Below are 24,807 nucleotides of genomic sequence, written 5' to 3' on the forward strand. Positions count from 1 at the left end.
CAAGAGTTATCTAACTTTATTAATATCATTATTTTAAAACTAATATAAATCCCATGGAATATCATCCTGGTGCCATTAAGTCTATGAATGCATGGATACCTGCCATAAGTACTGCATTCAACACTCCATTCAAAATGATTACAGTTTAAATTCCCCTCAATGGACAGAAATTCTTGTGGAAGCATGGTGTAGTGGTAACACGCACAGCTTACCAATGACAACAGTTTCTCCTCAGCAAAGACTTAACACCTTCCTCCTGCTGCCCTTGTCTTTCATCCCACTTCACTGCTGTCCTGTCCATATAGCTGATGAAAATACAGAGGGCCAAAATAATTCCATTGTCTTTTGAAAACGATGTCAGAAATCAGAGTGGAAATGCACTGCCTTAGTATACTCTATCATTTTCACTGCACACTGTCCTTTTCTCTCATGTGCAAGTATTTGCAAGTTGCCTCAGAATAATATTAGTGTCTTTTCCAGGAGAGCAAAAAGATAGCCAGCTACAGAAGAATATGGTGAGGGATAGAGAAGGTAAAATGTTGTTTGAGGGTTGTAAAGAATAACCCCGTATCCTTAATATTCTGAACCAAGCTACTTCCATCTGAATCACCAAGCAGGCATAAATGAAAAGCCAAGATTAGCCAGTATAAACCAATATCCTCAGCTTCCAAACAAATGTTCTTTCCAGGTTTCAGGCTCATGTGAAACTGGTTGCATCTATGGGGCCTGAGATCCCCTTGAGAACCCAGTCGGCCATCTTGGGCCCGTCTGAGGGGGAAGTCCAAACACAACACAGAGACTGGATCCTCAGCAGTCCGCAACAATCATTCAATTGAAAAAGAACAGTCAAGAGAGCGAGACAGAGATGTGACATTCATTTTCTTTTTCTCTAAAGTACGTTAGATGACATGTAAATGGTGTTGAGTCAAATCAAGGTGCGGGGGAAGGTGTGATGGCAGACAAGCATGTGCATCTTCTGGGCAGTGAGGTGAACATCGGAGTTTATTCCCGCTAAAAATACTGGGTGAACACTAATACAGCAGCTGATCTGTAAAAACGATATTTCCCTAATTAAGGAATGTCTTGATTTACTTAAAAATGTATTTCACTAGTAAACCACGTTGTCTAAACATGAACTAATCAATACAATGATTGGTAAGATGAATTCTGCAATGTTTTCAAACGGAGGTTGACATTCTATTCCAGTAAAGCAAGGCATTAAGTATATAGAAATGCTTCTTTACTAGAGCAGCTATCCTCACCTGCAAGTTGTTAGGCCCATGAGAAGACCACAATATATGTGCAAAGAAATGCATTGTGAGGAACCATGCAAAAAAAAGAACAAAAAAAAAAGAACAAAAAAAAAAAACACATTAAAAAATCAAAAAAACAAAAACAAATGACACTTAACAAAACAATCAAAAGCTACATAAAAGCTTTATAAATACAATAAATCTTTAAATCCTTAATGGAGATGTCAATTATAGCAGTATTGTACTGTGATAGCTGGCACTCTAGGCTCAATGCTTTTTTTTATCAGATGTTTTTTTTTCCTCATATTGAATGCGCAGGTTATTCATGCCATCTTTGGTTGACTGCAGTACTGAAGAGAACTGAAAACAAGAAACGACAAAGAAAAGAAAAATCCAACAAAATGGTAGGAAAACAGCATCAACTCTCAGCAGACAACTGGGCCTCGATGTCCACCCTGCAGATGGGGCACTTCTTATTGGTGAGCAGCCATTGGTCCACACAGAGCTGGTGGAAGAGGTGCATACAAGGTAGGCGTCTGTGACGTTGAGAGAGTGAGAAGAAATAGATACGGAGATCACGATTATTCCAATAACAAATGCAATTGAGAAGAATCCCTATGAAGAAAAGAAGAAATAAACATCTCCTGTAATAGATATGTTCCACCAACAGAGGGCGGATAAACCAAAAAATCCCCATTTCGATCACAGTGGCTAGAAACGGCATTGAGCCTATTTGCATGGGCACCTGTGTTGAGCTGCAGAAACATCCACTGAGGCCTCTCATTCGGAGGCACACGGGGGGAACGGGGTCCTCTGCTCATTACTATACTTAAGGGTGTTGACGAAATCTCTAGAGTATTAACCGAAAATGTGGCAAAACTACTATGACATCTACAGCATATGAAAACAGGCTTTAATGACTGTGTCCCAAACATATAGACCCCCCCCCCCACACACACACACACGCGTTTACCTGACATCCTCCCCTTCCTCCAATATTGACAGACAGATGGTGCATTTCTCCTCTGTGTCTTCATCCGCCCCCTCATCTTCATCTTGCTTACCGTGCAGCTTTCTCTGTTGATGAAAACAGTGGAAAACACCATTTCACCATTTCAGATCCACAATCAAACGGGTTTCTCCAGGATACATACACGTTATGTATATTGGGTATGGGGAGGGAAAGCAGTAGACACTTCGGGAATTCATTCCTCAGGCTCCAACTATATTTAGTTCACACAGTGTTACTATTACATGACATGTCTACACATCAAGGCTCCATAATATGCACTACAGCTGGTTGAGGACTAAGGATTTACAAAACAAGGATTAATAACATTAACAAAAAGGAATAATTCCTATAAGGACAGAGAGGACGGTCATTTTGTACTAGCAAGTCAACCGTAAAGACAAAAGTACTAATTAGCAAACTAGCAAATATCAACCGGTATTCCCCTGGTGCCAAATCCCCTGGTTCCAGCACTAATACTAGAGCTACTGAATATGTGAGCAGAGACATGTTTCCAAATTGATTTGTTCAATTTTTTTTCTCACCGAGTCTGAGGTTGCGTGCATATTTTTCCCAATAGATGCCCATGCTTCAGGGGTTAACTGTTCGTCAATGTCTCTCTCCAACACCTTCTGTATTGGGCGGCAGGGTGTTAGATTGCTCATTTAAATACATTAGGAATACTACGTCGATGGAAGCTCTCCCTACAATGTCATCGAAAGGCTGCATCTTTTGGTGAACAGGACAATGAATTAACTGCAGCACAAAGGACCAATGTGCACTCTGTCCCAGAGTCCAATCGAATGCACACATTCAACACACAAATCTCAGCAGACTGCATGAAATGCACACGTTCATGTATACCAGCACGCGTAGCCACGTTCAAACCAGCGCGCACACACACACACACACACACACACACACACACACACACACACACAGAGACACGCACGCCCACAGGTCCATGAGTCCTCTCACCTTCTTGTACTTGTGCGGGTAAGTGCATCTCTCTATGGTTCCCTGAGAGGCCCCCCTGTTCACAGTCCCCAACCTCTCCTCCAGATGCAGCAGATCCTGATGGCCACAGGGAAGGACAGCCACGCAGACATGAGACACTGAGCTCCACCCACACGTCAACACACCTCGACAGAGATCTACGTACAAGCTCCACACGACAAAGATCTGAGGGGCACTTTGATGTGGTAAACCACCTGATGATGACGACATGTAAAAAGTACCTCGTAAGTTCGTCCAAATCCAGTCATTCTAGATGAGATGTACCGAATGTGTGGGTAGGTCACTTCAGACATGCCAGTGTGCTGGGAGAGAGATCAGATCGGTTCAATGGACAATGGATGTATACGGGTGGTGAAAATGACAGAGTATACTAAGGTTATACTTTTTTTTTCTTCTTCAGATTCCACAGTATGCAAAGCTGACCGATTTGATCAACTTTGCATACTGTGGATTCTGGTCAAATAAAAAGTTAAACGTCATTATTTTTACAACAAAATCGTCCGTGGACATGCACGCAGTCGACTTGAAACTTCTCATCCATATGGGTCTGCACTGACTCCAGGCGTCTGACTTCGTCGAATATGCACTTGAAATGCCTGATGGGCCACCATTAATTGCTGATGCATTATTCATGAGGCCCACCAAACCATCTCTGAAATAACAGATGTTCTAAATAGAGGCCTCCCATCATTAATCGACGCCACACTTTGCAGAAAAAGCATTTTCTCTATGTAAATGTACGCATGTGTGCTTGGAGGGTAGTGGACGAGGGCGACGTTCCTGACTCACCATGAAGGGGATGGGGAAGTGGTGCAGCCTAGGGGGAGGGTGGTAGTGAGGCAGGTGGGGGTGCAGGTGTCCTGAAGGGTAGGGGGCCACCGTCACCCCGGCCTCGATCCCCAGCTCCCTGCAGAGGAGCAACAACACACCAGCCTGTCAGTGCCAGATCATGGACGTGACACAGTCGAACACATTGGAAGCGTCTCTGGTTCTTGAAGCCAGACTAGAGAGAAGCGCCAGGTGGGGTCTCTGATGTGTCGGTCCATACTGACCATGCGGTCCTCTGCTCGGGCTGCCGGGGGTGGGACGACATGGTCTGAGGCACGTGGATGTGGTGCCCGTGGCCGTAGTTGGGGTGCATTCTGTGAGGGTGTGGAGGAGGGCGCTCGTGAGCCCGTCTGGAAGACACAAAGGGGTCCAAATCATCATATTAGTATTTGCCTTTCAATTAAACCATTGCCTTTACCATTGCTTTCTTGTGCAGGCCTTGATTGTGCATGGAAGTGGACACGTCACTTTGTTGAATATTGAAAACAAGTTTTTCAGAGACAATAGTGTGTTTGTCAGTGGTGTGGCTGATTAACGGTAGATACAGTGGATTAGCAGACAGTCTAGCTTCCTGACAGTCTAGCTTCCGTGTTAGCTAACTATGTTGAAGCTAGCAAGGAAACAAATTACAAATAGAATAACATTGGCATCCCAAAAACAACGTCTTCCGTTTTGTGTACAGTACTTTGTGCTGTAGTTTGCACTTTGAGGGGTTATGTTTCCAATATCCAAACATTCCAATATCCAAACATTGTCACGTCGCGGCCACGGAATCGAGACGCAACATGGAGTGGAACTCACGTAGGATGCTGCATCATCCTGCGCCTCTGGACCTCCATCCTCTGCAGCATCTCGTGCTGGTGCAGCCTCTGAACGGAGGGCCCCAGGGCCGGGATGTGGTGCGACAGGGCCTGGTGCTCAGCCTGCAGGTGCTGGGGCAAGGGGGCAGTGGGGCCTGAGAGGTGGTGGGCAGGCAGGGGCGGAGGAGGGGCCGGGGGCACGGCGTGGCCCGGAGGGTGGGAGGGCGTGTGGAAGGGGTGCACGTGGGGCAGGACGTAGTCTCCCTGCAGAGGGGGCTGGGGCGGGGGGTTGCCATGGGAGTGAGGGCAGGAGGAGGACGGCTGGTGGTGCAGGGAGCGTGCCAGCGGAGCGTCTGGAGGAGAAAAGGGAGAGAGACGTTGTTAGCAAAAACCATCCTGGTGCCTCCATTCGGGTTCCTGCCCTCCGCTGATCCAGAAAGACCAGATCCGTGCACGAGGAGACGTCCGTGAAAACACAGCAGATGGTGCAGACAAACGTCCATACCTGGGGCTTCTTCTCGCTATCAACGGCATCTTTTCCCCCACCGCCCACTTGCCAGCCGGCCCAACTTCCCTGCCTGCTGCCAGCGCCTTACTGTGGAGCCCTCTTACCTGAGCCCCAGTCTCTCTGCAGCGGTGGGGAGGGAGGGGCAGGGATGGCGCATGGCTGGCTGGCTGAGAGAGGGTAGGCAGGTGCTCCGACAAGCGCCAATTACCCTTCTAAACACAGGCCCACCAGGGAGCCCCCTCCACACCCCCTCCCCTCCAGCCACACACCCAGCTATTCTGAGGAGACTCGGCAATTAACTGTTTGGAGCAGTACCGCAGCACTTAGCACATTAAACATCAGGTGTTTCTCTTAATTACTATTAGCACAGGGTTTCAAGAGTGCCGTCGTCGGCATAATTTGCCATGCACCGGCGGCATGCAGGCAGGTACAGCCACGCGAAGGCTCGTGTGCAGAAGCATTATGCAAGCCACGCCGAAGCACTTTCGACTTCAACTGCACATCAAATCGCACGACGGAGAAAGGAAAAGAGGAAAAAAATGTGACACCATCTGTATTCTGTGTGCTGGGTGGAGGAGGGAGGGGGGGGGGCATTTCACTTACAGGTGGGGTGCATGAAGTGCCTGCAGGAGGACAGCTGGGGCTGGGGGTGCGGCTGGGCCACCATGGCAGAGCTGAACGACTCCACGACGCTGGGCTGGCTGGGCCCCGGTGCGGCCTGGGAGATGTAGGCCGTGGGTCGGGAGGCGGAGCCCGGGCAGCAGGGGTCGAAGGCCGAGGTGCCGTGGAAACCGGCGCCGCCGCCGCCGCTAGCCCGCACGCCGCTGCTGCTCAGGTCCACGGGCAGGGTCTGCTATAGGGAGGGGAGACACACCATGGATGTTACAGGATCCGCCTCACTGTATCTACCGCTACCTCAGCGTAGGCGTCGCTAAAGGCTCGGGCATGCCTGTGAGCGATACCTGCAGGTACGATTGGGACATTACGTCCAACATGGAACTGGACAGATAAGCCTGTAGGAAGGCGGAGAGGCTGTCATCAAAACAGACCTCTCCATCCTCTCACTGGGCCCTTTGTCTGACAGATCTCTACGGTGACTGGATTTGGAACGGCGGCAACCGCGCAAAACACCGTACAGTAACAACACTGTGCTTTCAGTCGCTAGCCTGCAGTTAGCCAGGCTTTGATATAACATCTGGCGAGGGTCGGTTCAAAACCAAAGGAGCAGCTGCAAAAAGGCTTTTTTTCTCCAACGCTTTGATGCATAAAACATGATGTGTTCACCTTATTTGGAGTATCTGCTTTTCTCGGAGTCACCGCTGAGGGCAGTTAGCATGCACCTTCAAAGGGTGGGGCGGGCCACGCTGGCACATGCAACACATAAACCACTTCCTGTTCACGGTAGAAACCCGACGGCCCAGTTTTAGAACACTTACCCCCCCCCCCCCCCCCGTCCATGAATAATCAAGAGTCGGGTGTAGCAGGTGAGGGGGAGCCCTCCTCACCTGCCCTGCAGATACAGTCCACGTTGTTGCCTCCACACTCATTACGCTTTAACAAGCCAACGCGGTCCCCCCCCCCCCCCCCCCCCCCCCCCCCCCCCCCCCCCAGAGCTTTGATGAAAAAAAAATGATTCAACAGCTTCCAACTATTAGCGGAATGTGAATAATTCAGGACTCGATTTGGGCTTGAGCGCAGGCTACCAGCAGGGAAGGCTTTTTCAGCACTGCAACACTGTTCACAAGTAAAGTGCCTGGATGCGTCAGCTCCCCCCAACCGGATTCCTCCTGTTCACCTTGAACGGAGCCCAGTGCGTTTTGGCTGCTGTTGCTCGCCTGCTTTGTTTGGAAACACAAAGACGTCTCCCAAAGACACGTTTGAATGCCACTGCCCTTGGTGATGGTGGTAACTACTGCATATGGTCTCAGCCTTACACCATCTGCGACAGAACATGATTTGCATCGTTAACACTTCATGCCTGTCTAGGCATCTAAGGTCTTTCTCATTTACCTTCAGCCAATACAAAAGAGGGGCTATTGCTCAGAGAAATTACTACAAAACCCATTTGTCCGTCCCCCCCCCCCCCCGAAAAAAATCCAGCACTGCACACAGTGCATATGAGAACAGTGCATATGAAAGCGTCACCACAAATGAAACGTCCGCTCGCACGTACGCGTTCTACATCAAGGAGACCAAAACAGGAAGTGGCAGATCATAGCAGAACATCCACACGTCGCACAGCAATGCATGTCTGTTGTGTTTGTAACGTTCAAACGGGGCACATCCACGTCAGTCGTCAAATTCACACCTCGCGACCGGGTGGTTTGTGCTCCACACGTCTCTCTGAGGAACCCACTCGCGTCGACCTGAGTTTTGTGACAGTGTGTTTGTGTGAGTTTTGTTAGTGATAACAATTAGTCATAGGGCATGTGCTTATGTTAATCACAGTCAGTAGATTAGCTATTGCCTTATTGTTTGTTAATGAATTTTGTCCTTTTAATCATTCACAAGTGTTCCTACAAAAACCTATATGGTGTTCTGCTGAGAGTCAGGGGCCTATGTTGTTGTACCCGCCTGACTGAATAACGCCTGGTTGCTGTTTGTTATCTTTGGTTTTCCCCTTCTACTATCAATGCTGTCCTCTGAACTTCATGCCTCAGAGACTTTGTCACGGACGCTGCATTGCGTGCTCGTCAGTCGCGTCCACAGGGTTTCGATTCTCTTCCCAATCTGCGGATCGCTTCATCCTTCGAAAACCCCCGAAACACGACCCGACGGTCCCGCCGTCCCCCCCGAGGAGAGAGACGGAACGCGGTCACGGGACGGGGGAGCAGATACCTGGTCGTGGTAGGGGTTTCCGTGGCCGCTGCTGCTGCTGACGCCCCCGCAGGGCGCGGGCATGGCGGTGGGTCTCTCCAGGGGGCAGCTGGGCTCGGGGAAGGGCAGGCCGGGCGGCGGCGGCGGAGGGTGGTGGTGGTGGTGGTGGAAGTGGTGGGCGTGTCCGTGCTGGGAGCCCGCCTGCTGGGAGGAGGCCTGCAGGCAGCTGGGGTGGGCGTGGCCCAGGCCGACGTGGCCCTGCGAGGGCCCGCCGCAGGGAGAGTGCTGCGGGCAGCAGGAGGGCAGCCTGGGCATGGCCGTGCCGCCGCCGTCGCCCGCCAAGCTGCGTCTGCTCTCGTCTGGAAAAAAAAATCGGAACCGATTCGTGACTCGGGTCGTCATGTGAACTGCCATGACGACAAGTCACAAGGTTTTCCCTGTGGAAGACCAGCTACCGAGAGAAGAATGTCTCATACATCTCATACACCCAAACCAGCAAGGTCGTCAAGGACTTACCCTCGGTGGTGGTGCCCACGGCGCCGGAGGAGCCACTGGAGCAAGGAGCCAGGGTGCTGTCCGGGGCAGGGCCAGGGCAGCTGGAGGAGGGCCCAGGGGCCTCATGGGGCTCTGAGGTAGAGGCATGATGGGAGGATGACGAGGAAGAACTGACAGTCTGAGGGTGAACGCTGTCAGATGTGGTTGGCACAACGGAGAGATCTGAGAAAGGCAGAATGAAAGAAAGAGAGAGAGACAAGTAAAGAAAGTAAGAGGCGATACAACAGGGTTAGGGTGCGCATGTGTGTGTGTGTGTGTGTGTGAGCTTGGAGACAGGCTGCAGTGGCTTGGCAGCCGGGAAACAGAGGAGACCTCATTAGCATTCCAGTGCGTGCTCCATCTGCTTTTCATACTCACAAATTAATTTCTCCTCCCCCTCTTCCCCCAAAGAAATGCAAATGCATCCATATCTTAGCCTGCTCTGCTATTCTGTTATCTGTCACGGGCTTGCGATGGTAAAGAAAACACACCAAATTGGACTTTTATATCCCATGGAAGCGTTGATGTGGTATAATAGGGCCAGGTTTAAAAGGTCCACTTAACACGGCATTGATGCGTACGTTTTGGCAAATGTAGTCAACAGGTAACGCGGGACTTGGCTTTGACGGCAACTAACTGGGAAGCAGGGTGTCGGCATCGAATCCGACCTCCCCCATTTCCAATGTTGCCGCAACAAGCGAGCCTTGCTCGTTCCTTCCCCGTGCGTCCAGGGGCTAGTGAAAGGGCAGAACATGCTTGGGTTCCACTGTGGTGACCGACTAGATCCGTAAAAGCAACCAGGACACACCAGAGATGCAGTAGGGCTGTGCAGTTCTGTACAAGTCACCCCCAGACACAAAATAGACTCCCAGAGGCTACTGGCTATTAATAACTCCCTGATGAAAAGATATGGATGGTTCGTTATACTCCATGCTCCCCAGAGAGAACATTTCTCGACTTCATTGTGACGACAGTACAATCCGTAGTCACGTTACCAACGCGCACACATCTACTGAGATATGGTGGTGGAGTTTATCCTGTTAATCACCGGCGTATAACCATTTGTACTTAACGTGACAAGTCGTTCCTACCCCCCCACGCAGCGTTGCACCGGCCCCATCTAACAAAGCTCTCACTCGGCTCATTTGCATACAAAGCCAGTTTGGCCCCCCATTCATTTGCACTATGGCGGGCCAGCTATCTTGCGAGGCATCGAAGTGACAAAAGCTCTTCCTGAATGTAATTGATTTGGGCCGTATAATCACCAGCGCCTCTCTAGCCGTCCAAGAGGAGGGGCCTTGCTGTGAGCGGAGCTGGAAGCGTGCTACAGAGCCGGGTACAGCCCTCTCACCGGCCACTACAGCCGCTATATGATTCATCCCGGCACTGGACGGAGACGTCCTTGGATGTAATCTCCCTGCGTTCTGGTGAGTCTTTTTTTGGGGCGTCATTAATCTCCGCGTCACACGGGGTATAATCTAAAGAGGTGTTCTGGTGTGGCGTATCTTGAAGCCTTCACGGGGTGGGTGGGTGTCGTGGTGTAGAACGTTGGTCTGGGTGGCGCCGTATCGCGAGCCGTTCATGCTGTGTGTGTGTGTGTAGGGAGTCAGATGGCTGAGCGGTAAGGGAGTCGGGCTAGTAATCAGAAGGTTGTTGGATCGATTCCCCGCCGTGCCAAAATGACGTTGTGTCCTTGGGCAAGGGACTTCACCCTACTTGCCTCGGGGGGAACGTCCCTGTGCTTCCTGTAAGTCGCTCTGGATAAGAGCGTCTGCTAAATGACTAAATGTAGAGGTGTGTGTGTCGTGTCATCCCGTGTGCGCGTCCCCCCGCTCACCGTCCTCGTCCACGGTGAGGTCCACCACCTCCCCGGCGCTCTGCCGCAGCGGCTGGATGACGGTGGAGAGGCGGTGGCGTCCGCGCGGCTCCTGGCCCCGGCTCTGGGAGCAGCTGGGGCCCCAGTGCATCCTTCCATGACCCCCCACCGAGCGAGGCCTACGCACACACACAGAGAGAAAGAGAAGAGACACGGTCAGCCAAGCCACACATCAGCCCCACTTCCTCATCTGCTTGGCACACACCCATCTGACACTGCCAAGTTTATGAAGCTTGAACCCTTCGGATGGACTCGGCGAAGCTTTCTCCTAGCAGGCAAGGTTTCGCACAAGCCCTCGTGTCCGAAGCATTAGAAGGGAACAGCGTCGGGGGCTATTTGGAGCAGGCCGCCGTTTTTTCCTTTCCCGCTCTTGTGCCCGTTCGGAACGCCGTTTCACTCTTTACGTTTGCAGAGGATTTGTCATGTAGTGCTGGGTAAATGAGAGACAGAGCCAGGGCGTTGTGGGGGAAGGGGATTGGTCCACACAGCTCTTTCTGTAGAGCACGAGTCAGCCTCGGCTGGAATGGAAATAAGAGCCAGCTGACATGAGAGCCCGGCCTGCAGCTAATTCAAAAAGACAAGACAGTTGCACACATGCAAAATTCAGACATAAAAGCTCATCATATAATATGCCTTCCTAGGCAGAGTCGAAATGGAATGACCACGTCGCTAAAATACCGGAACGGTATTGGAACGGCGAGAGAGCGCTCGGGAGGGCCTCTCTTCCACAAAGACACACCGTCAGTCTTCACTCGGCAACGTGAACCCAACTCCATTCTCCATCGAGCATAAAATGAAAGGCCTGACGATTCGAGCTGGGATATATCTGAACATCTGTATTTCGAGGCATGCCTCACGACAAGCCCCCCCCCCCCCCCCCCCCTCCTCCAAAAAGAAGGTCTCATTGCGTAACACGCTGAGCTCTGCACCCAACCTCCCCTTTCACTCCCTCAGTTCCTTTTCGGCCTCAGTTTCCCGCTAGCTCCCCTCCTTCACACTCTCCCTTCCCCCCCTCCTCTCTCTCTCTTGGTTGTGAGAGGTCGGGGGAATAGCTTTTCCCGTCACAGTGCCGTAAAGCAGGCCGAGCCCGAGGGATGTTTGTGTGTGTGTGATTGTGGGCGTGTGTGTGTGTGCGCCATAAAGCAGGATGCCATGGAGAGCGGCGTCTGAGGACGAGCGGTATGTCTCCGGAGAGGGTGGGGGAACAGGGCCGGAGGCAGGAGCAGAGGATCTCCTAACCCCCTACTGAAACCTTGCAACCATTAAAACTCCTCAGAGAAGCACCACAGACCTGTGTGGCTGGCTGCTACTAATCCACAGAGAGAGAGAGTGTGTGTGTGTGTTTTCGTGGGTGTGCGTGTGTGTGTGTGTGTGGTGGGCGTGCACGTGTTTTGTTTGTATATCACAGCAACGCGTGACTGTAATAAACAAGAAACCTTTATTCCAAACGACAAAGATGCTAGAAGCTAACCATGAAGGCCTGTCTTTGGGTTCCTTGGGTTCCTAGACATATCCAGTCTGATGTGTCAGCTTCTCTGGACAACCTCTAGCGGACTATTGAGAACAGGAAACGCCATTCTCACGACTGCAGTTGCTGAGGGTTGTGTTTTGGGGGGGGGGGGGGGGGGGGGGGGGGGGGGGGGGGGGGCGGATTCCTATTAGCTCACACTGAGGGCCATTCAACTTCCTGCCACACGGACAAGCCGCACCACAAAGTGAAAGGAACGGAAGGAAGAGCGGCTATCGATGCGGCTCCCCAAGCTGCCAACGGCACCACAAAAAAAAAAAAAGAGGAAAACGGACAAAAAGAAGAAATAGCCCCGCGTTTCAAACGGAACGTTCCACGGGGCTTAACGGTTCACGGACCACACGCACACGCGCCGTCAGGGTGGTGACTGTAGATAGGCGCGGGGGCGGCAAGCAACGCAGGCATGCCTACCACGGGGGGGAGGGGGAGGGGGTCTGTGTTGCTAGTCCTCCCCCTCCCACCTCAGCCCAGCGTGGAGCCCAGGGAGGGCCGGCACCTCCAGGGAGGGGCTCCTAATTACCCACAAGTACACCTGGGATTATTTTGTAAATACCTGTTTACCATTGTGCCCTCGGAGGGGGGGCGAGGCGACAGGGAAAACAGTACACAGTAAACATGAACACTGAGGGAACAGGGGGGGGGGGGGGGGGGGGGGGGGGGGGGGGGGGTGGCTCGGCACAGCAGAGGGGGGACTGCGGGGGGAATTGTGTGGAGCTGGAGCTGTGGACGGTGTACAAAAGGCTGGGAGCTGGTGGGGGTGGGGGGCTGTTGGGGGTGGGGGGCTGTTGGGGGTGGGGGGCTGGGCTGCACAATAGAGGGAATTCACTGCATGGAAACCATAAACAATATAAAGCATCTGCCACCACTGAGCCCCAGAGATAGAGAGGGATGGGGGATTCCTACACAGTGGGCCCCGAAAGGAAGCTCATTCTACCATCCTGGTGTTCTCTGAGATTTAATGTTAGCAAATGGTTCAGCTTGGGGCAAAATAAAGTATGCATACACAAAACGGATACAAAGTGCACACACAAAACCATACCCCAAACTGTTCCACTGGGCTAAACAGACACGATGAACAAATCATGTTAGTCTCCAAAACAACAGCTCATTCAGATCCAACCGACGAATGGGAGAGAGACAGAAACGCTTACGTAAACCCATCTGTATCGCACTATAAATATTTAGTTCTTCCGAGTCTTCCTATTTCTTCGGAGATCCATCTTTCGCTGGCGATCCCCTCGCCCTCTGCATACTCTGAGAGCAGGCTTTCCTCTGTCCTCAGGGGGAAACTGCAGATCAGCAAGCCCCGGAGAAAAGTGAGGTGTCATAGACTTCATACAAAAGGTTCAAACCCAGCCCTGTCCTGGATAGGTCACTGTCGGAAGGTTCGGGGTGCGCGTTGAAAAACAATACATTTGTGCTCCATGAGAGAGCACTGATTGACGATTTAATTTTTGGTCAAGCAATAATCTGTTACTTGACTTGACAAGTCTAGCCAAACATCTGAGTCCATCACAAAGACAGTGCTGGAAATGCCTGGCTATTGTTCTTTTTTGGCTGTCTAAACGAACTCAACTATTGAGTGTATCATCTCTTATTATGGTTTCTTTGCCTCGGCTAAAAACATGCAGGTGTGTGTCTGATATCTCCCTCAGTACCGAGCTCCATTCTGGGTCTGAAGAGCTGGACACCTTGTACCCTGGAGAACCCTGCTCCCTCCCTCCCTCCCTCCCAACTCTCCCTCCCTCCCCCCCTCTCCCTCTCACCTGCTGCTGCATCATTCTGGAGCTCTCACTTACCCAACACTAGTAACCAACAGTCTAATCGATCCATTGCCTTTCACGCTCCCCCTCACATGGAGTCAGTCTCACACACACACACACACACACACACAGAACAGAGACATGGCTACCACAAGCACACACACTCGTATACACACATTCTTCTACAGGGAATGAGAGGCAAAGAAAAAGCAGTGCCACCCGATCCTGGACACAGGTCATCCATTTTCTAAGATGTGCCATTAACCCCCCCTCCCCCAGCAGACAAGAATCCAGCTTTTCCTCCACCCCCTGAATTCCACTCGAAAGCACAGAGCCTAGCCTACGGCACAAAACATACAGCACAGAACAAACAGCACAGAACATACAGCACAGAACATACAACACAGAACATACAACACAGAACATACAACACAGAACACACAGCACAGAACACACAGCATAGAACATACAACATACAATAATTTCTGCATATGCAGGTAGCAATGCTAGTGCCAAATAACTATCTAACTGGTCGGCTCCATGACGACGGGTAAGTAGATAGATCCTTCTTCTTACCAAAAGAACGAAGGGGAACCTTTGATTAAGACATGTTCGTAGGTACCTAGCGAAAAATAGCGTCAACTTTCCTACGGAAAAGTTGACGTCAACTTTGCTACGGCACTGACGCCGAAGGCTCGCTGATATACCTGTCGGTCTTACTAGAACAGGGTATGTATGCATCGTTGCTAAAGTGTTCCGACGTTGTGACTGTGCGTATGTGAGAAAGACGCGTGAGTGACAGAGAGACATGGAGGGAGAGCAGAAATGCAGCTAAATGAATACGCTGCGTGTTTGAACCTTAATAGCGTTCAAAAGGATTTGTTTTACTCAACGCAACATGTGGCGGCCGGTGTTGATTGTGTGGCGCACCGCCACCAATGAGTCTTATGTGTGGGGAAACACTGCAGAACATACAACACAGAACACACAACACACAGAACACACAACACAGAACATACAGCACAGTGCAGAGAGGGGGGAGAGGGCCTTGGCATGAGTTACATCAGTGGACCGTGCCTGAGAGCAGGAGGTGGAGACAGATGTGGAGAGGTGGTTGGAGTGGGAGAGAGTGAGCGAGAACAAACATCTGACCTGAGGGTTTAAAACAGAGGGCCCCATTCTGGGGAAGAGCACAACGGCCTGAAACACGGCAACGCTCCACGTGCCCAAATACTCTGTCCGCTTTGAGGAGCCGCGACGCCACCAACAAACAAAAGCACGAGGGTCGAAGTGATGGATAGGAGTGTCGTGGACGACCTCTCATGCTGAAGAGAATAGGGGAGCCATGTCACATGGACTTATCAAGCCCAAGAGACTGAGAATGCTTCCAGAACATTCTTTAGCCCCGGGCACCAGCATGCCTGTTCACACTGGCTACTGTGTGCGAGATGGCTGTCGTTGTGCAACGTCGGGCCGGGAGAAGGCCAGACTGGCCTGATTCTCTTCAAGAAAGCATAATGGCATTGCCGAGCTCAACTCCACGTCCATGTAGCGGCACGTGACTGCTATGGTATGGCTTTGCAAGGAGCATTATCCTTGGATAATGGACCGAAACATCCGACTGGAAGCGATGAGCTCCAGACCAGTTGTCCATGAACTGTGTAGCTCACCTGAGATGAGACCACAATCTGTCCCTCCCTAACCAGCCAGCTCTTCCTCCTCCTCCCTACCCACTGCCCCCCCCCCCCCCACCTCACCCCGCCCCCACCCCCTCCTCAACACCTCCTAATGAAGTAAGGGACCATTTCTAGGTTGACTTCAGATTTCTGTCTCGCCAGGGACAGATCCCATCACAAAGGGAAGACGAGCGACCCGTTTCGATTGACAAAGTGACTGTACTCGCAGGACGGGAAATTCGCCTGCCTTGCTATTTCTGGCAGCGGCAGAGAGCGGAATAATGGAATCAGGCTGGTGGAAATGACAGCGCCATGCCCCGAGGAACCTCGATAACAACGAGACACGTCGAGAGGATGCGGAGGGTAGAGGGACCACCAGACTTAAGCCAAACAGCTGTTGTGTCCCATGCGTTTCTCCATCTCCCTGTTCTGTACACAGCCATCTCCATAACTGGTGTTGGGAGAACCGGTAAGGACCAGTGTAGGGTGTCTCAGTTCTAACATCACAGAACACGACGTCCTTCAGATGCAGGGCGTGTCGTCCATCTACAGAAGCCAGGCCTGAGCCGGCAAACAGGAACGAGACAGGGACTAAAGACCTCTGACGGTGGCATCTTCACAGCCTCTGTGACTTTCGTGTTTTAATATGGATTCGTGACCGCGAATCCATATCGGGACAGCGACCTGGAGGTCGGGAGAGACTCCGGGCGGGGTCGAGGAGCCTCAGTTTCGGGAGACATAGCAGCGGGACTCACAGCGTTACGGGTTGGAGGCGTGCCCTTGAGCGAGAACGCGATATGCAACAGCTGGAGCTGTTGGGAAGCGACCAGGGAAAAACGCTGCGGTTTGCCAGCTTCACGCCGATTCCCAGATGTGCTATCTCGCCTCTGTCACAGACGCCAGACGCCTCTCCATAGGGGCGTGCAAACAGACCCCTCTACACTGCGCTTCTGACAGGGCCCGGTGAAAACAGCCTAATGCAGTGCTCCCCGTAAACATTATGACACTTGACGCAAAGCCAAAACACATTCTCCTTAAAAGAAGCAACGTCGTGTTTACGACGATTAGACCAACACAACCGTGAGTATAAAGTATGGCCGACGTTGTCGAACGCACTTTTTAGGCTGCTTAACAGTGGGAGGAGGGTTTAGCTCATTATTTTCTACACCCACCATAACATCTTTCCTAGGTTATAAACCCCTGTAGAGAATGACGAGGGTCTCGTGTGCAGGGCTTACCTGAAGCTGTCTCCCACGGTGACTATCTCCACCTCGCTGTCAGTGGAGGTGACATTGATTTCTTCGCTGGCAGGAACAGGGGGAGCGGGGGTCGCCTCGATCACCACGACATCTTCGTCCAGGGCACCTGACACACACACACACGTTGTACCCATTACTGGACTGGACAAGGAAGGAATGATAATGAAAGACCACCACAGTTTCCTGATGTAAAGATAGTAACTTTAGAAAAGATGGGGGACTTGTCCATGGGCTCCCATCAGGGTATTCAAGCACAAACAATCCGTCTCCCTAAACCTATTCTAACCATTAGCTAGGTGGATGCAAAATAAGAGAAATTACAATTTGGAAAGAATTGTCCTTTTCCTCAAATATATTGATTTTCTTCCATTTGTACGCAAATCACAACCTACATATAACTGACTAATGATAACTTTCATACATCACACGCACAATAATACATAAGTTGACAAAAACTTAAAAAACTAACAAGCTACGGGTAAGGAGTGGGCCAGTTCTGAAACTATAGAATGAGTTGGCTAACAGAATAATGAGCCAGGTAACTCGCTACAGAAATAGGCTATAGTTGCATTGAAAGCAGCTTCGTTAACTATACCAGGGATGTACACAGTACCACAGTTTATGTGTGCTCGCCTCACCACCGCAAACAACCTCCACCTCCATCCTCTGAGGTCCCAGGTTAGCACCTGGGGGGAAAGCATGTGCAACAAACACGCGCATGCGTGCTCCCAGAAAGACAAGAGTTCTCCTCGAATTCACCTGTTTTCCCTTCTCATTCGGATTCCCAGATCTCTCCTTGGGATTTGAGTGTGTTCGTATATATCTTACCTAGCTGACACCCAGCGAGGAGAGTTTAAATCAGGCCTTTCTAGTGTCACTGCACAGAATTATAGTCTGTGTATTGGACACCAGCTGGAATGTAGGTCAGCAAACGCTGCTTTCAACTGTTAGCTTTTTCTTTTCTTTTTTTCTTTTTTTCACAGCGCAATCTGTGGATCTGCTCTGATTGGTGGTTGGGAGTGGCCCCTTGCTCTGCCTAGCCTCTCTATCAGGAAGAGGCCTGGGGGTGTGTTCAATAAGCTGAACGTTTCACAACGCTGCAACCAAGTGTTTCAACGCTGCAACCAAGTGTTTCTCTCACGCCACACAGAACGGCGAGGTCTCCAAATGACTCCTATAGCCCAAACACCTTCAGCCAGTCTGATGCAATTCTTACCATAAGGTTGGAAGGGGGGGGGGAATTATATCCTTAAAAAGATTCAACTCTCGGCCATTGAGTACTGGGTATGATGACCGATCACGCAATAAACAAGATGCACACGAGTGTGGTTACCCTCCTGGGGCTGGAGCGCTGTGTTGTTTGTGCCGTCAGCAGTGGAAGCGTGGCTCTCGAGAGCAGGGGAAGTCCCCAGGCTCATTTCTATTCTCGTGGTCTACAGGGCCCCTGCTGCTTAGCACCCTCACCTAGCCTAGCTACCTCCAGCTCTCACTCCCTCCCTGGCTGTTGACACACAAACAGATATTCCACTGATGGGATGCTGAGAGATGTACCCCGCATGACAGTGAACAGTCGTGTTGGCTTTGGTGCTCTCTTGTATTGCTGAGGGTAAAGACGACTTGAATCGGAACGGGATGTCGCGAGCATGTTATTTCCACCCTACACTTTGAAAAGGCGAGGTCAGTATGAGATGGCACTGAACTGCATTACAGATTGATAACAGCTCTCACTTCAACTACTGTGAACCTCACACCAACATTACAACTCGTTGGCGTTGGGATGTTAGCATGTTGCCGCAGCGTAGATATCCTTATATCATGATTAATGAATCCAGAAATGACAGCAGGGACACATCGGCCAGCTGCATGCCACTTATTATTCCATGGACTCCATGACCCTTTTGAAGCTCTACGATTGGGTGTTTGCCGTGTCCGTCATATTCACGCTTCTCCTCTGGCCAATGAGAGTGTCAGCTCTGCCGGCTGTGTCCCACCTCCCCTCTGTTGTAAACAAAGGCACGGTTTTCCCTCAGAGAGCCCCTGTTTCCATGCAGGCAGCAGTGGAGCTTAGAGCACAACTCTCCACCCACCTACTTCCCATGGCAGAGGCACAGCACACAGCCTCTCCTACTGACCTTCTCCAGGGCCCTGCAGTCAGTGGGGAAACACCGCTTTGGCTGCAGGAAGACATTAAACCAAGGCCCAGGAAGGAGGGTGGCTGTGGCCGAAACCAAAATATAGACTCCTCTAAACTCCCCCCCTGCCCCCCCCCCCCCCCCCATGACATCCTCTCGTCAGTGGGCCAGAAGTGAGGCTTATGACACAGCGAGGTGTCTTCGGGTGCCGCGTTGCCGGGCCGTGGGGAGGAAGACAAGCGAGGGGGGTAGCTGGGTACTACAGGAGCCCCGGCCGGCTCGGGTTGGGTTCTGAGGCAGGCCCTGCAGCTGACTGACAGCTCCAGAGCGGCCTGACGGAGGGAGATGTTGAAGGCTACCTCCTCGCATGCTATGGTAGATGGAGACTTCATTCCCACCATGCCTGTCAAACCTTTTTTCTTTCCCACAGGTACTTTGAGGGGAGCTATAGAGGTGAAAGAGCGCAGGCAGTAACCTTGGTTACATCAAGACATTGTTTCACAGGAATCATTGAGAGGTGAGGAACATTATGTGGGAGAGATGTAACAGAAAAATTCAAATGGCGCTTTGTGCACACACACGATAAACAGAACAAAACTGTGCATGTGAGTGTGAGCATGTTGCCATGGCGCCTTGCAAGCTGGTGAGCAGCCCTCATGTGTACATCTCAAAGCAAAAGCCCATACGTTAGAATCCCATCAAAGCATGCACATCGACGGTAAACGCTGGAAAGCCACCCTCAGATGTTTAGAAAGAGGCGTATGAATACGAGAGGAGGGAAATGTCTCTTGAACAGAGCTCTCTTTGTTTCAGGCATTTTCAGCCTATGTACGCTTATAAAAATTCTAACAGGCTTGGCCATGGATTCCTGCTCAGCACAGTCCAAGTCAGCAGCCTCTCCAATGTAGACTGTGGAGAGGGTGGGGGCTGCGGAGCTGTGTGTGTGTGAGCATGTGTGTGTGTGTGCACAAAGGGAGGAGCATATTCCCGCAAAGCGTTGTGCTTAGCCGGTGTGTATTCCACAAGAGCTATGTCAACAGAATGGAAAATGCTGGCCTTTTTTACTGGCTCAATCCTGTCACCTGCAGAGCAGCACCGAGCAGAACGCCTCAAGGGGACAAATATATGCCATCTCCACATCCTGGACACGCGATAGGATGACGGTCATCTATGTATCACTATGACAAAGTGAAAAGGGACATTTTTCGACCCGGCTCGAAGTTGCAAACAGTGAATGGGGACTGTTGTGGAAGGATGACGGACGCCGCTGGTGTTGACATGAGGGCCGACGGTTGGATTCAGACAGACTCGAGTCCACCTGGGACAGGTGGAGGTGATAAACCAACACGGTTAATGGAGACTGTGTGGCTGGCTAAGAGGCAATACTCAGGTCACCTACAGGGAGAAACGACCTTCTCTGGCTCTCAAATCAGTCGCTCAATAACCCCCCCCCCCCCCCTGCAATCCAAACAGAAAACAAAGAGCGTGCGTCCCCAAAAAATAGCGACTTAACAAATCTCGGGACGGAAGGTAAAAGAGAAAGGGCGTACCTGCGGCCACGGCGGCGCTGTTGGGCTGGCTGCTGGTGCTGCTCACGTCCACGTACAGCTCGTCCTCCGCCTCGGTGGAGGAGGGCGAGGACGAGGCGCTGCTCAGCTCCTCGCTGGAGCTGCTGGTGCTGTGGAGCAGCGCGTACTTCTGGCGGGCGATCACCTCGCGCTTCTTCCGCTGGAGCAGCAGCCGCTCCTTCTGCTTCTGGGTGCGCGGGGCTCCGCCCGGGCCGGCCTTCACGAAGCGCTTCCTATGCAGCGGCCGGCGCCCGCTCAGACACGGGCGCTTCAGCAGCACCGGCTCCGCCTCCGACGCCGCCCACTTGTGAGAGCGGCTCCCGCGAGTCCGGCCCAGGACGGGCCGCAGCCCGACCCCCGCCGCCCCCCCCGTCGGGGGGGAGGGCGCCTTGTGCTGCGGGGCGCTCGGCTGCCCCCCGCCCGCCGCTCCTGCCGCGCCCTCCTCCTCCGAGCTCAGGGTGTCCGAGTCGCCGAACCTGAGGCTGGAGGAGGGCGAGGAGGCGCAGTCGCTGAAGGAGGACTCCGGGTTGCGCTCGCCCTCGCTGTGGCCCTCCACGAGCTCTGTCCTGTGGTGCTGCGGGGCCAGGGAGTCGTCGCCCATGCGGCCCTCTTTCAGGGCGCAGTCCGAGGGCCCCGCCTGTTGGCTCTTGCGCTTCTTGCGGCCGGGGAGGCCCCTGTCGGAGTCTCTGCGAGCCCCCGCCTCCCTCAAAGGCCGGTGTCGGGTCTCTGCGCACAGGGGTGCAAACTCGCTGCCTGCCTTGCCGATCACCTCCATGCTGGCAGGGAAGCTCTTGGCCGCCTCCATGGGCTCCGGGTCGGCCAGTGGCCCCTTCAGGTTCTCCTGTCTGCCTGGGGCCTCAGACGGCACCTCGCTCTTCATCGCGGCAGGTCAACACAGGCGCAACGCCGAGAACGCCCACACCTGCTCTCAGGGATCCATCCGCAGCACTGCGACCTACGACTGAGAGTAGGGGAGGGCGAGATAAGGGGGGAGAGGCATTAGTCTTCAGGGGGACTCGGTCTACAAGGGTAATCACTCTGTTTCAAAAGAGATAAAGGGATCATTCATCAGCCCTGGGATGGGTCTAAACTGGTCATTATAACATTCATGTTGTGGTAATGTCATGAGGAGTGTCTTCATGCACATGCTAGCGAAAATGGTCCAGCTTTGGGTATTTGTGAAAGCCACTAAATAGGGGCCTTGGATTGAGTCCGTTGTTTAGCACTTGTTTTATTGGACTGTCCTTTCCTGGCAGTGCATGAGTCAGACCGGATGATAATCCGTGCCTCAGTTTAGTAGCTTCTGCTGTAATGAACACAGGAAAATAAACGAACAGCCATTCCTGGCACCACGGAAAAGGGGGAAACAAAAACACTGCTCACATGATCCAACACTGTCCATTACAGACGAAAAAACGGATCGACTTGGCTGACTAGAAAGCCAGTGTCTCCTGGTGAAACTGATGCAAGCGCCACAAAAAGCTAAGCAACCCTGAGCTTATTGAATTGAAGCAGGTGTGACTGTAAATGAACCCCCCAAAATGAGCAGACATATGGAAGGCCCAATCAAAGGCCACAGTCCAGAATCTACCTTTTCACATCATTTACCATTCAACACCTGTCTGCCTCTCCTAAAAGGATTTTAAATCACACAATCCCTTCTCCTTCAAAAACATCTATTCAATGAAAGGACAGAGCAGACTATCTTGTGCTCCAGTGCATTTACCTCAAATCCATTCCTTTGAATTATGAAAGCAGCCATCTGTTTAAAAAGGCACATTGGCTCCGTTCATTAGCCTACTTCTTGGTGTGGTGGAGTGGAATTACATGCGCGCACACAGCTGCTCCCATGTGGAGTTTGCTTATACTCGAGTCACCGAAGGACCGAGATGAGGAAAAAGCCCAAAATGTTTCTACACCTTTTCAACACAATGTTGACAAAGGTGTTCACGAGGCAATTGAACCCTGAGTGGGTCTACAAATGAAGTTCAGGACAGACCGTGGGAAGCAAAGCTCTCACACCCTGCTCACACGAGCAACCACATCAACCTTTCAGTCAACTATGCACAGAATGATGTGTGTAGCTAGCTGTACTGGAATCTGGACTAACACGTTTCAAACCTTATTTCTATACAATGGTTCTGAAGCTGATTAAAATCAAAAGTCCAGGGACACCCACTTCTTTGGGATATCCTTAGTGTTCACAGTAAAACGAGACTACAAACAAATATCTGAGCCAATCGAAAACACAGGCCACCTGTTATGTCTGTTTTTCTATCAAATGAGCAGAAAGAGGAACTGGCTGCTGCAGGTGGGCCCTTAAAGGGACAGCGCTATGATTCTCTTTAGGCAGGTGAGGACGATGTGGAGCTGCTGCTGGAGAAGCGTTGCCCCCACCCACGCTCCACTGAGACTCTACCTGCGAACAACTGATTAGCCTCTGTGCCTCAGAGCGAGCAGCTTGAAGAAACACATGAACACAGTGGCCTCGGGGGGCAGGCCCTGGGGCCATCCCCACGAGCACCAAGGTGGATACAGATTTCTGAAGGGAAGAAGATGTGGATGGGGAGCTGCACAACACCATTTCTAATTCCACAATACAGTCAGGCCACTTTTTCAGCGTAACCGTTTCCAGATCTTAAGAACCGGACATGGGAATATCCTACTTTATGCACAGTTGTTTCTGAATGTGCCTGACCTCCATCATCAAATGAACTGTTGTTGAGTGGCCAGGATTGACAACAGAATAGTGGGGTGCTTATATCAGACAAACATAGCCAGCCAACATCTAAACACCTATATTGCAGAGGTTCACATTCCCACATAAAGTGCAAACTTGATTCCATAACAAACAAGCGAAAATATTTACTTATGGGACTTTACTATATCCTTGCTCAAAGATGAATGTGTAAATCAGCTTTCCAATCTATTTATTTGAGATGGTTTTAGGAGTTTATTATGTCGTAGCAGACAGGCAATATATTTGCGGTTATTTAAGACAAGGTTGTAGAATCTGCTCATCAAGATGGCAGGTTATTAAGGCTTCACATATAGCTTAGTACTACCAGCAGCATTAGCTAGTAGGCCGAGTTGTGTAGCAAGCTTGCAAGCATTAGCAAAGCTGTTCAGATTCAGAATTAGACACAGCAGGCCGCTGAATGTTGACGTTCCAAAGATTGTTAGTTAGCCAGTTAGTTGCATGCCTCAGCCATAGTGTTTGCAGTCATACAAAAAAGTGTATGACACCAAACCAAGGAGCAGGCCAGATTTCCAAACCTCAAGAGTAATCTTGGCTAGAAAACACATCACTCAATGGCTGGGTAACTAGAAAGCCATAGCTAGATGCTACCGTGGCTAAAACTAAGACCTAGCTATGGTAAACTGGTAAGATTGCTAGTAGCTAGCCATATTTGTTGATGGGAGAAAAGGGAACAACAAAGACACTAAATTTTAACACACACAGAAAAAACATACCTGGGTTTTTGTACAATTGTGCTCCAGATTTTGCATCGGTTCCCTTGAACGTATAAGTCCTGGTTTTATTAAAAGGGGGGCAACTATGGATCGCGAACGAACGACAGCCGCCGGGGTTGTGACAACACACAGAAACAAAATCGAATAGGGCCCTCCGCGGCTGGCTCAACTACACAGTAACATACATAGCTGTGTTAGCCAGCTAAGTGTGTTAGCAACTAGCTACTGTCTACCAACGTCATACACCTAGATATCTGTAGACCCGACGTCAATTATAATTTATCCTGTTTTTCAGGTCAGGGGCGTATTACTCGAAGCACAGCACACAGCACACCCTGTAATCCATTAGGTTCACACCATGATATAACAGCATATTTCCACTTCTTGCGAACACTGCCCTCGATGAAGTTTCCATTCCTGCCTCTCTGAGGCATCTAACTAGCTACTGTTGTTTACCCAGGTCGTCTCGCTGGCAATTCTAAAGTAAAATGGTTTAAAATATTAGTGCACCCGCCGGTGCGCCGGCAAACGGCTGACTATTTGATGGAGACAGAATTCCTGCTCGTTCTTATTATGGCGCTCCGCCCTCGACAGTTTGGGTTTAACATGTGACGATGGGGTAACTTCCTGGTTACCAAAACGAATGTAAATACATTTCACGACACTTCACGACATCACTTGTGTACATTTCGTAACGTAGAAATGCTAAGAGTACAGCAACGCAACTATGACCTGGTCGATATTATTATAACTCACAATAAACAC

The 24,807-nt window shown here is 51.1% G+C and overlaps 1 protein-coding gene across 4 annotated transcripts; it reads right to left on the reverse strand.

The window, feature by feature from the left end:
- rnf111 (ring finger protein 111) lies at nucleotides 1-24,542 on the reverse strand. Of its 4 annotated transcripts, none has more exons than XM_047041404.1 (15): nucleotides 24,043-24,539; nucleotides 20,551-21,529; nucleotides 16,848-16,974; nucleotides 10,604-10,761; nucleotides 8,749-8,949; nucleotides 8,254-8,591; nucleotides 6,019-6,265; nucleotides 4,909-5,260; nucleotides 4,332-4,457; nucleotides 4,069-4,186; nucleotides 3,501-3,581; nucleotides 3,241-3,336; nucleotides 2,808-2,894; nucleotides 2,227-2,330; nucleotides 1-1,789 (listed from the first exon to the last, which is right to left on the reverse strand). In XM_047041404.1, the coding sequence occupies exons 2-15, from the start codon at nucleotides 21,446-21,448 to the stop codon at nucleotides 1,672-1,674; spliced, it is 3,051 nt and encodes a 1,016-aa protein (XP_046897360.1). In that variant the 5' UTR covers nucleotides 21,449-21,529; nucleotides 24,043-24,539; the 3' UTR covers nucleotides 1-1,671. The 4 variants fall into 4 exon arrangements, with proteins under 4 accessions (XP_046897360.1, XP_046897359.1, XP_046897362.1 ...); XM_047041403.1 differs by having other exon boundaries at nucleotides 6,019-6,268; nucleotides 24,043-24,537; XM_047041406.1 differs by lacking the exon at nucleotides 2,808-2,894 and having other exon boundaries at nucleotides 24,043-24,542.
- Between the last annotated feature and the right edge of the window lie 265 nt (nucleotides 24,543-24,807).

This window comes from Hypomesus transpacificus, chromosome 19, assembly GCF_021917145.1.
Source record: "Hypomesus transpacificus isolate Combined female chromosome 19, fHypTra1, whole genome shotgun sequence".
NCBI lineage: Eukaryota > Metazoa > Chordata > Actinopteri > Osmeriformes > Osmeridae > Hypomesus > Hypomesus transpacificus.

Excerpts from the sequence above, each read along its gene's own strand:
- rnf111 (XM_047041403.1), bottom strand. The coding sequence starts at position 21,448 with ATGAAGAGCGAGGTGCCGTCTGAGGCCCCAGGCAGACAGGAGAACCTG. Across the intron at positions 8,592-8,748 it reads CGTGGGCACCACCACCGAGG|ACGAGAGCAGACGCAGCTTG; the intron begins GTAAGTCCTTGA and ends TTTTTTTTCCAG. Across the intron at positions 5,261-6,018 it reads GCACTTCATGCACCCCACCT|ACGCTCCGCTGGCACGCTCC; the intron begins GTAAGTGAAATG and ends TTTCTCCTCCAG.